The sequence below is a fragment of the Pseudophryne corroboree genome, chromosome 7 (genome assembly GCF_028390025.1).
Source record: "Pseudophryne corroboree isolate aPseCor3 chromosome 7, aPseCor3.hap2, whole genome shotgun sequence".
Classification (NCBI taxonomy): Eukaryota; Metazoa; Chordata; class Amphibia; order Anura; family Myobatrachidae; genus Pseudophryne; species Pseudophryne corroboree.
The window spans coordinates 38,528,423-38,543,404 of record NC_086450.1 but is presented as its reverse complement, the minus strand read 5'-3'; the positions used below and the strand labels follow the sequence as shown (position 1 = coordinate 38,543,404).

Genomic DNA, 14,982 nt, shown 5'->3' with positions numbered 1-14,982 from the left:
TTAAGTTTTTTTAATATTTCCTCAGCAATGTTTTTCTCCGTAGTTGTTCAAAGCTGGAGGACCTGCCGGCCGAGCAGTGGAACCACGCCACCGTGCGCAATGCCTTACGTATGCTGCTGAAGGAGATGAATCAGAGCACACTGGCCAAGGAATGCCCCCTCTCCCAGGTCAGTTGTCTACTGCCCACCAGAGTTCCTCCAGAGTATTCTCATTCCTATGGCCCTAACAAGTTGTCTGCTGCCCACCAGAGTTCCTCCAGGGTATTCTCATTCCTAGTCTTGTAATACATTCATTCCTATGGCCCTAACAATGGCGTATTACGCATCTACCTTTCAATCACTGACCCGCTGTGAAGAAACCATTTCCAATAGTACACTGAACACTTTATTCTGCCTAATGATATCTCCAAAGTCCTGAAATTAGAATTGAGGTTTGTGTATATGGAATTCTGCGTTCTGTTTAAAATGATAAGTTATTAATTAACTCTAATTATATTGGTTTTTATTATAACTATAAATCAGTAGTTACTTTTGGCGCCAACATTGGACTCGATTTACGACTGGGATTCTTCAACAACTCAGAGACTTCCACTAGGCCAATAGGATGCAGGAAAATGGCGACATTGGTAGATTAGGAGGGGGAACTGCTGCAAGAAGACTGCGGAGTCTACTCTGCACGGTTCCGTGTACCGCGCACATCCTCATACCATTATAGATACACCACTGACATGAGCGTATAGTAAAGCACTCGTTTTGCACACTAGACTAAATTGGTTGGGCGGTAAATGAAATACTTGCTCTCTGCATTTACTGTATGTATAGGTGATAGGTTGGGATCCATTCGATTTGCCAGCTGTCGGGATCCCAGTGGTCAGGATACCGACAGCGGAATCCCGACAGCAGACAATGCCGCCAGCCGGAATCCCGGCAAAACAGAACTATTCCCATTCGTGGGTGTCCATGACACTCACAGAGTTGGAATTGATCCTGTGGTGAGCATAGCTAACCCGCCAAGGGACTCTTGGCATTCTGGCGGGCGGGATGCCGCTATCCAGATAATGGACAACCGGCATCCCGCCCTGCCGGTAAGTCATACTGATTCCGATAGGATGGTCTATTTAAGATTTTTTGCATTTGGTCCCTAAAAGTATCAGTCCTTAACAACCCACAGCACCAAGAAATCGGTTTGTGCTGCGTTTCATGAGGAACCCATGGCCGGGACAGCGACTGATAAGAGCCTGTCCCGGAAAAAAAAAGGGCACCGTAAAGAGAAGGAGAGAGGAAGGTCATGGAGCCTGGAGGGGAGGGATCAGAAGATCCCTCTCCAGCAATACTCTACCCAAAGGCTAGAATGGCTGCCGCCATCTTCGTAGGCCGTTGGCTATTGGAACCAGGCTCAGAAAACAAACAATTTTTCAAGCTTGATAAGTTGGACCAATACCACAATGAGATACAGTATATGGGCGCTTTGGTCTGTCTTCAACATTATATTTCCTTATACAGGAGGTATCTTTGTTACCCCCTGCATTAGGAATTTCTTAAATCACCCTGCTACTTAAAACTGGTTCTACCGAACTAGAACCCCTATCATGCTCTGCCAGCCGCTGTGCGTGCTGGTGGTGGTTTTCCAACAACAGCTGGCCAGACGGCTTCCTTTCAAGGGATTAGATCAGAATTGCTTTGTACCTTCAGAGCGGAGAAACATTTACTCACCACTTGTGCTAAGGGCCCCTGTGCAGTTCTCACATAGCAATTTCATTTTGCAAATCCATTTAAACAGTAAATACCCTGCCATATGTGCGAAATGTTATTATGTGTCCCAATAGGTTAATATGTTATTGTCAGCTGCAGGTTGGAAAGCTGGCTCGCAGGAGTTAGTGCTTCAGGGACAAGGCACTTCTATATTAACCCGGTCCTGCTGCTAAAGAGCCCTGACGGAGACGAACAACTGCAGCTTAACCCTCTGTTGGGAAAACAGTGCTGGAAAGGAATATAATCTGATTGATTGTTCTCCCATATACGTATTTTATTATGGCAATAATAGGGGAGGGTGCATTTCTCAGTGCATTGAGATTCTCATTCAGTGCAGTGGCGGAACATGTGAGTGATGGGCCCAGGTACAAAAATATAATTTGGGCCCCCCCTTCTCCATCTTAACCCAAGTTCAGAATATGCCACACGGCAATGGGTAACAGGTAGGGGCAGAGGGTGACAGCGGAAGGGAGAGAGAGGCAGAGGGTGACAGCGGAAGGCAGAGGGAGGCAGAGGGTAACATGGAGAGGCAGTGGGTGACAGGGAGAAGCAGTGGGTGACAGGGAGAGGCAGTGGGTGACAGGGAGAAGCAGTGGGTGACAGGGAGAGGCAGTGGGTGACAGGGAGAGGCAGTGGGTGACAGGGAGAAGCAGTGGAGCCCACCCAGCTCTCTGTACTGGGCCATTCATCCGACATTGCTCAAGATGGTCTGTGGAGGGAAGCCAAGGGATAACTCAAGGCTGGTCTGGGCAGCAGTGGGCCCCTTAGTCCTCAGGGGCCCCGGTGCAATGCGCCTGCTGCACCAATGGTACTCCCGCCTCTGATTCAATGCATATAACTGGCGATGGTGCAGCCGACCAGCCTGCGCGGAGGAGGGGAGGAGCAACAGGATGCGGATAGTTGCAGCCGCCTTACGTCCAGCTTTGTGTCGGCACCCAGACTCCCAGGAGAGCAGTCTACCCTCCCGTGTCCCTCCTCTCCGCCTTGTAAAGAAAACGGGGCAGGCTCTTGATGAGGCCTGGTCGGCTCTGATGGCGTGGGTCACTACGTGTTAACTCATTTGTGCCAGTACCATGATGGCGCAAACTGCGACATTTTGCTTTTAGGACCTCCCCTCCTTGATTTGCTACTGGAATGGTCTGAAAAGTTGACAAGGCATCTGCATGGGCTGACACGGCAGCAGTTGTACCATGCCCACTACCATACAGTACCTCAAACTGCCTCCCACCAAGCCCTGGGCTTGTCTGTTGTGTCCCAGGGCGGCGCAGTGCAGACGTGCAAGCCATTGTCCCTGTATGAGGTCTCCCTATCTCTATACACATTAGAATAGATTGCAGTGGAATGTGTGAGAGTGACAGTGCATTAGTAATCACACCCCTGCCAGCCTTAGAGACATGGCTACCAGCCTGAGAATACTGCAAGGTGACCTCTACCCAGACGCTCCATCTTCTCCCCAGTGATTTCAGCTAAAGACATCTGCTGAGTGGAGCCTGGAACTGTGATTGTAATGAACTCCACTTAACAGGAGCAAAGAACACTCACAGCTCGTAATCGTAACGCAGTTACATGGGATTGTTTCCACACATGCACAGAACGCAGAGCCAAGCAATAAACAGCCTAGGTACCATCTCCTGTCTGCCACAATGTGTCCAAGCACGGAGACCGCGTAGGGCTTACATTAGGGCACAACTGTGGCACTCCGGCTGCGTAGGAACTACAAATCCCAGCATGCCCTGACACAGTTTTGCTGTCAGGGCATGCTAAATCTGTGGCAAGGCATGCTGGGCTGTTAGTTCCACCGCAGCTGGGGTGCTACACGTTGCCTACCCCTATCTTAGGCCCTCATTCCGAGTTGTTCGCTCGTTATTTTTCTTCGCATCGGTGCGATTTTCCGCTAACTGCGCATGCGCAATGTTCGCACTGCGGCTGCGTCAAGTAAATTTGCTAAGAAGTTTGGTATTTTACTCACAGCATTACGAGGTTTTTTCTTCGTTCTGGTGATCGGAGTGTGATTGACAGGAAGTGGGTGTTTCTGGGCGGAAACTGAGCGTTTTATGGGTGTGTGTGAAAAAACGCTGCCGTTTCTGGGAAAAACGCGGGAGTGGCTGGAGAAACGGGGGAGTGTCTGGGCGAACGCTGGGTGTGTTTGTGACGTCAAACCAGGAACGAAACTGACTGAACTGATCGCAGTTGCCGAGTAAGTGTGGAGCTACTCAGAAACTGCTAAGAAGTGTCTATTCGCAATTCTGCTAAGCTAAGATTCACTCCCAGTAGGCGGCGGCATAGCGTGTGCAATGCTGCTAAAAGCAGCTTGCGAGCGAACAACTCGGAACGAGGGCCTTAGTTCATAGGGTTTTCCTTTGTGGAAACTGGCTGTTTATACTCAGTATGTAAGTTCTAACTGGCAGCTTTGATCCGGTGCAGCCGAAGACTGTTATACCATTTTCACACTGAGACTTGGCTTCAAACTCGTGTCGACCCAAGGTGCTGAACAAGGGTTGAAGCCTTACGTGTCTTGGCACTACTCGCGTGTCCGGATTCCGTACGCACAGAGCCGGAGTTGTGATTGAGCTGCACGGGAGACGCGCTCTCAGAAATGTTTTGAAAATGTATTGGGCATTCCCGGTCGGTGGCTAAGCCGACACACGGATATGGTCGTATTATGGTAGTGTCGTGGGCAGGCAGCTGATAGAATCGCTCACATATAGGCCATACGGTGGGCGTCTCAGTCCTTGCACTTGCAGACGCACAGATGTACACCAGGTAATGGCATGTAGGGATATTTGCATAAAACTGCAGCAGTAATTCCGGCAAAAGACGCACACACGGGCACTGCGGCTTATACTGACTACAGGAGCGGCTGCCGCAAACCAGTTAGTTAAATAAATAAAAATAGACAAGTAGTGATAAAACAAAAAAAGTTACAGCAATGAACCAGCGCTGTACTAATAGTTACGGCAGTGAAACAGCGCTGTACTAATAGTTACAGCAATATGCCAGCACTGTACTAATAGTTACGGCAATTAACCAGCGCTGTACTAATACTTACGGCAATGAACCAGCGCTGTACTAATACTTACGGCAATGAACCAGCGCTGTACTAATAGTTACAGCAATGAACCAGCGCTGTACTAATAGTTACGGCAATGAACCAGCGCTGTACTAATAGTTACAGCAATGAGCCAGCGCTGTACTAATAGTTACGGCAATTAACCAGCGCTGTACTAATACTTACGGCAGTGAAACAGCATTGCACTTATACTTACGGCAATGAACCAGCGTTGTACTAATACTTACGGCAATGAACCAGCGCTTCACTAATAGTTACGGCAATGAACCAGCGCTGTACTAATACTTACGGCAATGAACCAGCACTGTTCTAATAGTTACAGCAATGAACCAGCACTGTACTAATAGTTACAGCAATGAACCAGCACTATACTAATAGTTACGGCAATGAACCAGCACTGTACTAATACTTACGGCAATGAACCAGCGCTGTACTAATAGTTACAGCAATGAACCAGCACTGTACTAATAGTTACAGCAATGAACCAGCACTGTACTAATAGTTACGGCAATGAACCAGCACTGTACTAATAGTTAGAGCAATGAACCAGCACTGTACTAATACTTACGGCAATGAACCAGCGCTGTACTAATAGTTACAGCAATGAACCAGCGCTGTACTAATAGTTACAGCAATGAACCAGCGCTGTACTAATAGTTACAGCAATGAACCAGCGCTTCACTAATAGTTACGGCAATGAACCAACGTTGTACTAATACTTACAGCAATGAACCAGCGCTGTACTAATACTTACGGCAATGAGCCAGCGCTGTACTAATAGTTACAGCAATGAACCAGCACTGTACTAATACTTACGGCAATGAACCAGCGCTGTACTAATAGTTACAGCAATGAACCAGCGCTGTACTAATAGTTACGGCAATGAACCAGCACTGTACTAATAGATACGGCAATGAACCAGCGTTGTACTAATACTTACGGCAATGAACCAGCGCTGTACTAATACTTACAGCAATGAACCAGCATTGTACTAATAGTTACAGCAATGAACCAGCGCTGTACTAATAGTTACGGCAATGAGCCAGCGCTTTACTAATAGTTACGGCAATGAGCCAGCGCTTTACTAATAGTTACAGCAATGAACCAGCACTGTACTAATAATTACAGCAATGAACCAGCGCTGTACTAATAGTTACAGCAATGAACCAGCACTGTACTAATAGTTACAGCAATGAACCAGCGCTGTACTAAGTTACAGCAATGAACCAGCACTGTACTAATAGTTACAGCAATGAACCAGCACTGTACTAATAGTTACAGCAATGAACCAGCGCTGTACTAATAGTTACGGCAATGAACCAGCGCTTCACTAATAGTTATGGCAATGAACCAGCGTTGTACTAATACTTACGGCAATGATCCAGCGCTGTACTAATACTTACGGCAATGAGCCAGCGCTGTACTAATAGTTACGTCAATGAACCACCGCTGTACTAATAGTTACGGCGATTAACCAGCGCTGTACTAATACTTACGGCAGTGAAACAGCATTGCACTTATACTTATGGCAATGAACCAGCACTGTACTAATACTTACGGCAATGAACCAGCACTGTACTAATACTTACGGCAATGAACCAGCACTGTACTAATAGTTACAGCAATGAACCAGCGCTGTACTAATAGTTACGGCAATGAACTAGCGTTGTACTAATAGTTACGGCAATGAACCAGCGTTGTACTAATAGTTACGGCAATGAACCAGCGCTGTACTAATCGTTACAGCAATGAACCAGCGCTGTACTAATAGTTACGGCAATGAGCCAGCGTTGTACTAATACTTACGGCAATGAACCAGCACTGTACTAATAGTTACAGCAATGAACCCATGCTGTACTAATAGTTGCGGCAATGAACCAGCACTGTACTAATAGTTACGGCAATGAACCAGCGTTGTACTAATACTTACGGCAATGAACCAGCGCTTCACTAATAGTTACGGCAATGAACCAGCACTGTACTAATACTTACGGCAATGAACCAGCACTGTACTAATACTTACAGCAGTGAACCAGCACTGTACTTATAGTTACAGCAATGAACCAGCGCTGTACTAATAGAACCTACAGTATATTAGTTGATCTCATGGATCTAATAAGGCCGACATCCGCCAGCTGTCATGTTAGCCAGCATTCTCTCATCCCCTGGTCTGTGATGCCTATGCTATAACCCCTTTGCCGCCCAGCCGTGGAATGTAACTATATACTGTACTGCGACATCATATGCTGCTTCGTGATTACTTGTATCTCTGCGAACTGATCCATTAGTTAATGCATGACTTGCGGGGGGATCCCGTGTCACAGGTGGCTGCAGTTATACCGCATATTGCACTAATTACAGTTAAATGTACTTTCACTTGCCAATCCCTTATTCTACATTTAGAATTGGATAAAAATAAGCGGTTTGGCCGAGTGCTTTTATGTTCTATTTCCATCCCAGAAAAGTTGAAGCTACATCGTCGGTTGGAAAACAAATGGGTCAAAATAATACTTTAAAGCCAGAGCATAATATCAGTTCATATTATTATGAGATACATATGAGCTAGTACAGAGAATGCTATATGTATGTATGCAGCAGCAGCAGCACGGGTGTCCTGTGGGTGGCTGGGGGGGAGTGAGGGGGTTAACGCTCTCTCTGTTCAGTGAATTTCGGCACAGGTGCTTATGACATGCTCCTATAACTGATATTAATTCTCCTTATTAGTCTAAGCGTTGTACTTGGGGCTGCAGCACGTACGTTCCCAGGCTTTTGGCTGTGTGGTCTTGTTGCAGTTGGAAGCTGAACTGAAACATCTGAGAAACATTAATGGGATTATTCATGGCAGGGCAGCTAATCTTACCTTTTAGGTTTGTGCTTCCTAAATCGCCATTGTTCTCAGCCATTGTGCCTAATGCGTGTGTCCTTCCATATGTCATTTCTAATGACCAGGATACCAGGACGTAAGAGAATTTAAAGTGACATAAAGATTATAAAAGCAAAGTTGTTCTACTGAAGGGGGTTTACTGTGAAATTCTGCGCTTCTGTGCCCAGAGTGTTAGCGGATTGTCTGTCCCTGTGGACCCTTCCCTATAGAATGGGGAGAGATTAGCAGAGTAATGTTAATAAATTCTCCACGTCTGCTGAATCCGTGTATCACAGCAAAGGCTCCCAGTCTGCCAGGAATGCACAAAGGACCAACCGGTATATTGGGACCGCTACTTAGAATGTTGGCTGGAACCTGCAGCGCCTACTGATGCCTCTAATAAGGCTATGTTTCACTTTCAATTTCTTTATTTCTTTTAGTTTTATATATGGGGATAGTGGAGGAATCTGAAAATACTCTTAAGAAATGCCTTTGTTGAAATGCCTATACATTTGAAGCTATGTTTTATCTTTACTCATTCTTTTAAAGACGTTTCAAAGTTTTTGTGATCGGATATGCCAAAAAAAAAATCATAAATAAAATTCGGGCTCACCCCTCATGCAAAAAAGTAGCCCATATTGAAAGAACTACAAGCACCAGCATGTCCTGGCATCCAGGTCCTGCTCGTAAACAACTTTGTAATAAAAAAAGGCAGACCTTGAAACAAAATGTATTTCATTCCACACATCCTTTTTCACATATTTGTTAGGCATCAAGAACCAGCAAGATCCTTATCAATCTTACAGTTTTGGGATTTAAATAAAAATATCCCCAAACATGTGAATGACAGAGACTGGCTCTGCAAGGAGCCCCAACGTCAATGGCATGGCTCCTGGCTAATCAGTAATAACAAGAGAGGCTATATTTTGATTGGCCGGAGTATGAGACAGCTGATCTAATTGGTTATTGGCTGCTTCACTGTAGTTTGAGAGCTGCTGAACATTGCTGTACCCAATCAGGATGAGTGTCTCGTATTCTGACCAGTCAGCGGGTTTCATTGTTTTAATGACACCATCACAAACTATCATAACCTGCAGCTGTCTTCTTCTTCTTCTTCCTCTTCTTTCTCCTCATCCTTCTTCTTCTTCTCCTCATCCTTCTCCTCATCCTCCTTCATCTTCTTCTTCTTTTGTACTGGCCATGTACTGTTTCCATATGTATAACAGACCCATTCACCTTGATGTATAGACCCTACAGTATGTCGTAATGGGGATTGTATTACGGTCCATCTATGAGGTCAATCCAATTAGGTGCGAGTTTGTTTCATGAAACTCGCAGGCTTTGCACAAATCTGCGCACCTGAAAATTTTCCAGTCCAGTTAAAAATGCCTATTCTCACAGTGAGTTGTCTGACAAATGCGATGTGAGTGAATTGCATAAAAAAGTGGGGTGACCTTCCTGGATCCCAAAAGAGTGACAATTTCATTTGCAGAATCGTACAGAGGGCTGTTAGTGGGCATAAGGAAAGTGCTGGAGGTTTTTAAACAGTGATAAATGGTTGATTTGTGCATTTTTTAAAAGTAAAAAAAGCTGCTAAAAAACAATTTTTTTTCATTTACTTTCATACGAAAGAAAATAAAAAGTGCAAAAAAAGGTAGAAAAAATGTTTTTGGGGACCTTTGAGGTGACGTTAAATTAAAAAAAACAAAACAATTATTTTTCAAAACAAATAAACACTAATTATATTTGGGGTGCATACAGCAACAAAATAGTTGATTTTGGGGTATTCCGGCACACCAAAAAAACACAAAAAATTACGTGTAATTATTGGTTTAATTAAGCTAATTGGAAACTTCCAATTGGGGTTCTGCACGGCGTCTCAATATTTTCACTCTTAAATACAGATTTTTCCATATAATCTCTCACCGTCAGAAAGGTGCAAACGGAAAAATACGAGTTTACTCAGCCTGGTTCAGTGCGAGTTTCAAATTGGATTGCAAACTAAATTTGCAATGTGAATATGTGGAGAAAATGGTAACTCTCACCTCGCATCTCGCATTCAGCACCTCACACCGAATTGGGTTGACCCCTAAGTCGTACCTCCCGACATTTTAAAACGGTAGAGCGTGACTCCCATGCGTGCGCGTCCACGCATGGAAGTCACGCTCCCATGTGTGGGGCCTTTGTAAAAGAGGACGTGGCCTCATGGCAGTGCCACGCCCCCGTGTTCCGTCACTGAGGGGGCATGACCAGTGCGCTCTGAGCTGCTGGCATGCCCCCGTCCCTCTGTGTCCTGTGAATAGACACTGTGCACATGCATCTTGAAATCTTGGAGAGTGATAAAGTGGAGAGAGATAAAGTACCAGCCAATCAGCTAACTGCCATGTTACAGGCACTTTATCATTCTCCAAGGCTTGGTACATCTGACCCAAAAACTGTACTGATATTGAGATGAGTTGTGGCTTTAGGAAAATAATAATATGAAGCCTCTAATGCACAATAATACAACCTTCAGATTCAAAGCCGCACACTATGGGGGAGATGTACTAAGCCTGAAAAGTGATAAATATCACTGTGATAAAGCACCAGCCAATCGGCTCCTAACTGTCATGTTACAGGCTGTGTTTGAAAAATGACAGTTAGGAGCCGATTGGCTGGTGCTTTATCACAGTGATATTTATCACTTTTCAGGCTTAGTACATCTGGCCCTATGTACTGAAATTAGAATGTATGTCAAACCAATTTCCTAAGAAGTAAATGATAATGTGGGGGGGGAGTTACTAATTTCCCTGACTTGAACCACAGGAAGTGTTAATATACAGTATATTGGAGATAATATCACACCCTGCACATCTGGTGAATGTAAAGGTCACCCATCGTCAGATCTGACCACTACAGATAAATACCTAACATAAAACACATGATCACATATATATAAAGCTGATCTATTCATATAATACCACTTAGATAACCGTGATCATTGTTACCCTATTGTGCATTTCCTTTTCTCTGGTGCCGCCAGCGGGGGAGCAGTAATGACCTCTGCTGTCCCGGTCACTTTATACCACACGCTTCTTTTGGACCTTAGTGGAGGGTATTTCCTGACTGTGCACTTCAAGGTGTGTTCAAGAGGGAGGAAGGAGCGGCACCCATAAATATATAGAGGCCACCTTAAGAAATTCAACGGGGAAGACGGAAGACCTGTAGGGAGGCTCTGAGCAGTGGGGTCGTATACTGGGGGTCATTCCGAGTTGTTCGCTCGCAAGCTACTTTTAGCAGCATTGCACACGCTAAGCCGCCGCCTACTGGGAGTGAATCTTAGCTTATCAAAATTGCGAACGAAAGATTCGCATTATTGCGAAAATACATCTCTGTGCAGTTTCTGAGTAACTCGAAACTTACTCGGCATCTGCGATCAGTTCAGTGCTTGTCGTTCCTGGTTTGACGTCACAAACACACCCAGCGTTCGCCCAGACACTCCTCCGTTTCTCCAGCCACTCCCGCGTTTTTCCCAGAAACGGTAGCGTTTTTTCCCACACGCCCATAAAACGGCCTGTATCCGCCCAGAAACACCCACTTCCTGTCAATCACATTACGATCACCAGAACGAAGAAAAAACCGTGAGTAAAATACCTAACTGCATAGCAAATTTACTTGGCGCAGTCGCAGTGCGGACATTGCGCATGCGCACTATGCGGAAAATCGCTGCGATGCGAAAAAAATTACAGAGCGAACAACTCAGAATGACCCCCACTGTGCATTATTTATTTATTAGCAGTTATCTATAGTGCACACATATTCCTCAGCGCTTTACAGGGAGTATTCAGCCATTCACATCAGCCCCTGTCCCAGTGGAGTACAATCTATATTACACCCTTATCTTACAATATTACATTATATCACAATCTTATTTTATAATCTGCATTCCCTATCACATACTAGGGTTCATATTTTGGCAGATTTCGGAGGAAGCCTGAGCACCTGGCAGACACTGGGAGAACAGACAAACTCCACACATATAGTGCTTTGGTCAGGAATGGAACTCATGACTTCAGGGCTTTGAGACAGCAGCGCTAACCACTATGCCAGCCATGTTGCCCTATGCATATACCGCGCTGCCCTATATATGGGGGGCAGGGCATCGAAGAAACGTTGATCCATGTTTGACTTTTGCCACGCAATCTTCCTCCTTCTTTATCTGTGGACCAGTAGCTTTGGACCTGATCTATGATGGGTCCGAGTCCATCCCCTCTCCATCTCTGTCCTCATCTCTATCCTCTACCTCAACCCCTCCCCACCCCTGTCCCTTCTCCATCTCTGTTCTTATCTCTATCCTCTGCCCCAATCCCCCCCCCACCCCGCTCCTGTCCCTTCTCCACCTCTGTCCTTATATCTATCCTCTGCCCCAATCCCCCCACCCCACCCCTGTCCCTTCTCCATCTCTGTCCTTATCTCTATCCTCTACCCCAATCCCCCCCCCACCCCGCTCCTGTCCCTACTCCACCTCTGTCCTTATATCTATCCTCTGCCCCAATCCCCCCACCCCCACCCCGCTCCTGTCCCTTCTCCACCTCTGTCCTCATCTCTATCCTCTGCCTCAACCCCTCCCCACCCCTGTCCCTTCTCCATCTCTGTCCTTATCTCTATCCTCTGCCTCAACCCCTCCCACCCCCCACCCCGCTCCTGTCCCTTCTCCACCTCTGTCCTTATCTCTATCCTCTGCCCCAATCCCCCCCGCTCCTGTTCCTTCTCCATGTCTGTCCTTATCTCTATCCTCTGCCTCAACCCCTCCCCCTCCCCACCCCTGTCCCTTCTCCGTCTCTGTCCTTATCTCTATTCTCTGCCCCAATCCACCCCCCCACCCCACCCCGCTCCTGTCCCTTCTCCATGTCTGTCCTTATATCTATCTTCTGCCCCAATCCCCCACCCCCACCCCGCTCTTGTCCCTTCTCCACCTCTGTCCTTATCTCTATCCTCTGCCCCAATCCCCCCCCACCCCCGACCCCGCTCCTGTCCCTTCTCCATCTCTGTCCTTATCTCTATCCTCTGCCCCAATCCCCCCACCCCGCTCCTGTCCCTACTCCACCTCTGTCCTCATCTCTATCCTCTGCCTCAACCCCTCCCCACCCCGCTCCTGTCCCTTCTCTATCTCTGTCCTTATCTCTATCCTCTGCCCCAATCCCCCCACCCCGCTCCTGTCCCTTCTCTACCTCTGTCATTATCTCCATCCTCTGCCCCAATCCACCCCCCCCCTCACCCCGCTCCTGTCCCTTCTCCATGTCTGTCCTTATCTCTATCTTCTGCCCCAACCCCCCCGCTCCTGTCCCATCTCCACCTCTGTCCTCATCTCTATCCTCTGCCCCAATCCCCCCCCACCCCGCTCCTGTCCCTTCTCCACCTCTGTCCTCATCTCTATCCTCTGCCCCAATCCCCCCCCCGCTCCTGTTCCTTCTCCATCTCTGTCCTTATCTCTATCCTCTGCCCCAATCCCCCCCCACCCCGCTCCTGTCCCTTCTCTACCTCTGTCATTATCTCCATCCTCTGCCCCAATCCCCCCACCCCGCTCCTGTCCCTTCTCCATGTCTGTCCTTATCTCTATCCTCTGCCCCAATCCCCCCACCCCGCTCCTGTCCCTTCTCCATGTCTGTCATTATCTCTATCCTCTGCCCCAATCCCCCCACCCCACTCCTGTCCCTTCTCTACCTCTGTCCTTATCTCTATCCTCTGCCCCAATCCCCCCACCCCGCTTCTGTCCCTTCTCCATCTCTGACCTTATCTCTATCCTCTGCCCCAATCCCCCCACCCCGCTCCTGTCCCTTCTCTATCTCTGTCCTCATCTCTATCCTCTGCCCCAATCCCCCCACCCCGCTCCTGTCCCTTCTCTATCTCTGTCCTTATCTCTATCCTCTGCCCCAATCCCTCCCCCCCCACCCCTGTCCCTTCTCCATCTCTGTCCTTATCTCTATCCTCTGCCCCAATCCCCCCACCCCGTTCCTGTCCCTTCTCTACCTCTGTCATTATCTCTATCCTCTGCCCCAATCCCCCCACCCCGCTCCTGTCCCTTCTCCATCTCTGTCCTTATCTCTATCTTCTGCCCCAACCCCCCCCCCCCCCACTCCTGTCCCTTCTCCACCTCTGATCTTATCTCCATCCTCTGCCCCAATCCCCCCACCCCGCTCCTGTCCCTTCTCTACCTCTGTCCTTATCTCTTTCCTCTGCCCCAATCCCCCCCCCACCCCGCTCCTGTCCCTTCTCTACCTCTGTCCTTATCTCTATTTTCTGCCCCCTTTTTTTTTAATTAACAAATTCTGTATTAATAGTAACCAAATAATAAATATATCAGTAGATGAAGCAAAGGTAACATAAAACGTCAAAATAATGTCATGTACTTAAAGTTTGTGACAAATAAACCAAGTTACTGTCGTCTCTCTTCCAGAGTATGATATCCTCCATTGTAAACAGCACCTACTATGCCAACGTGTCAGCTACCAAATGCCACGAGTTTGGGCGATGGTATAAGAAGTTCAAGAAGATGAAAGGTAATATTTTCTATCTCTGCTTATTCTTACATTAGAAAGCTCTACATTTCATTGTAGTGACTATTAGAGATTTGAATTGCTAACTTGATGAACCATTCATTAAAGAACATTGGGACAGACTCAGAGATAGGCGCTATTTAGAGGGGTTTTATTTCGCAGTTGGACGATATTTAATGATCGGTGCATGCACAGAAGCCGCACTGCGCAGATCTGGGGCTGCAACGGGGCTCCAATAGACACAGCATGGTTGACAGGCGGCTGGCGTTTTGGAACAATGACGTACAGATGTGTCCTCATACATCCAGCCTCAATACGCTATTCAATGCAAGATGCCCGGTGTGCGTGAGCCACTATGGAGCCCATTCAGAGCTGATCGCTGCTGTGCGTTTTCGCACAGCAGGCGATCAGGTCTGAACTGCGCATGCGTATGCACTGCAAATGCACAGGCGCAACGGGGAGCGCTGGGCAGCGACGGGATGGTGCGAAAAAAGCAATTGCGCGGAGCGATGGCAAAGGGGACTGACAGAGAGAGGGCGTTTGTGGGTGGCAACTGACCGTTTTAGAGGAGTGTCCAGAAAAACGCAGGAGGAACCTGGCGTTTGGAGGGAGGGTGTCTGACGTCAGCTCTGGCCCCAATCATCGCACTGGAAGAGTGCTAACGTTGGGCGTCTTCTTTTGCTGAAAATGCATTTTAGTCACAACACAATACAGCTAGGACGCACAAGGAGACGATGCTGATTAGTGTGATATGTGACACTT

The 14,982-nt window shown here is 47.2% G+C and overlaps 1 protein-coding gene across 4 annotated transcripts in view; it reads left to right on the top strand.

The window, feature by feature from the left end:
- Window positions 1–14,982, top strand: part of SATB2 (SATB homeobox 2) — a 229,436-nt gene that overhangs the window by 89,822 nt on the left and 124,632 nt on the right. For 3 of the 4 annotated variants that reach the window (XM_063933041.1, XM_063933039.1, XM_063933042.1), the window contains exons 5-6: window positions 26–167; window positions 14,121–14,223. In XM_063933041.1, coding sequence (XP_063789111.1) covers window positions 26–167; window positions 14,121–14,223 — 245 coding nt within the window. The remainder of the gene's footprint in view (window positions 1–25; window positions 168–14,120; window positions 14,224–14,982) is intronic. The other variant, XM_063933040.1, reaches the window with a different exon arrangement.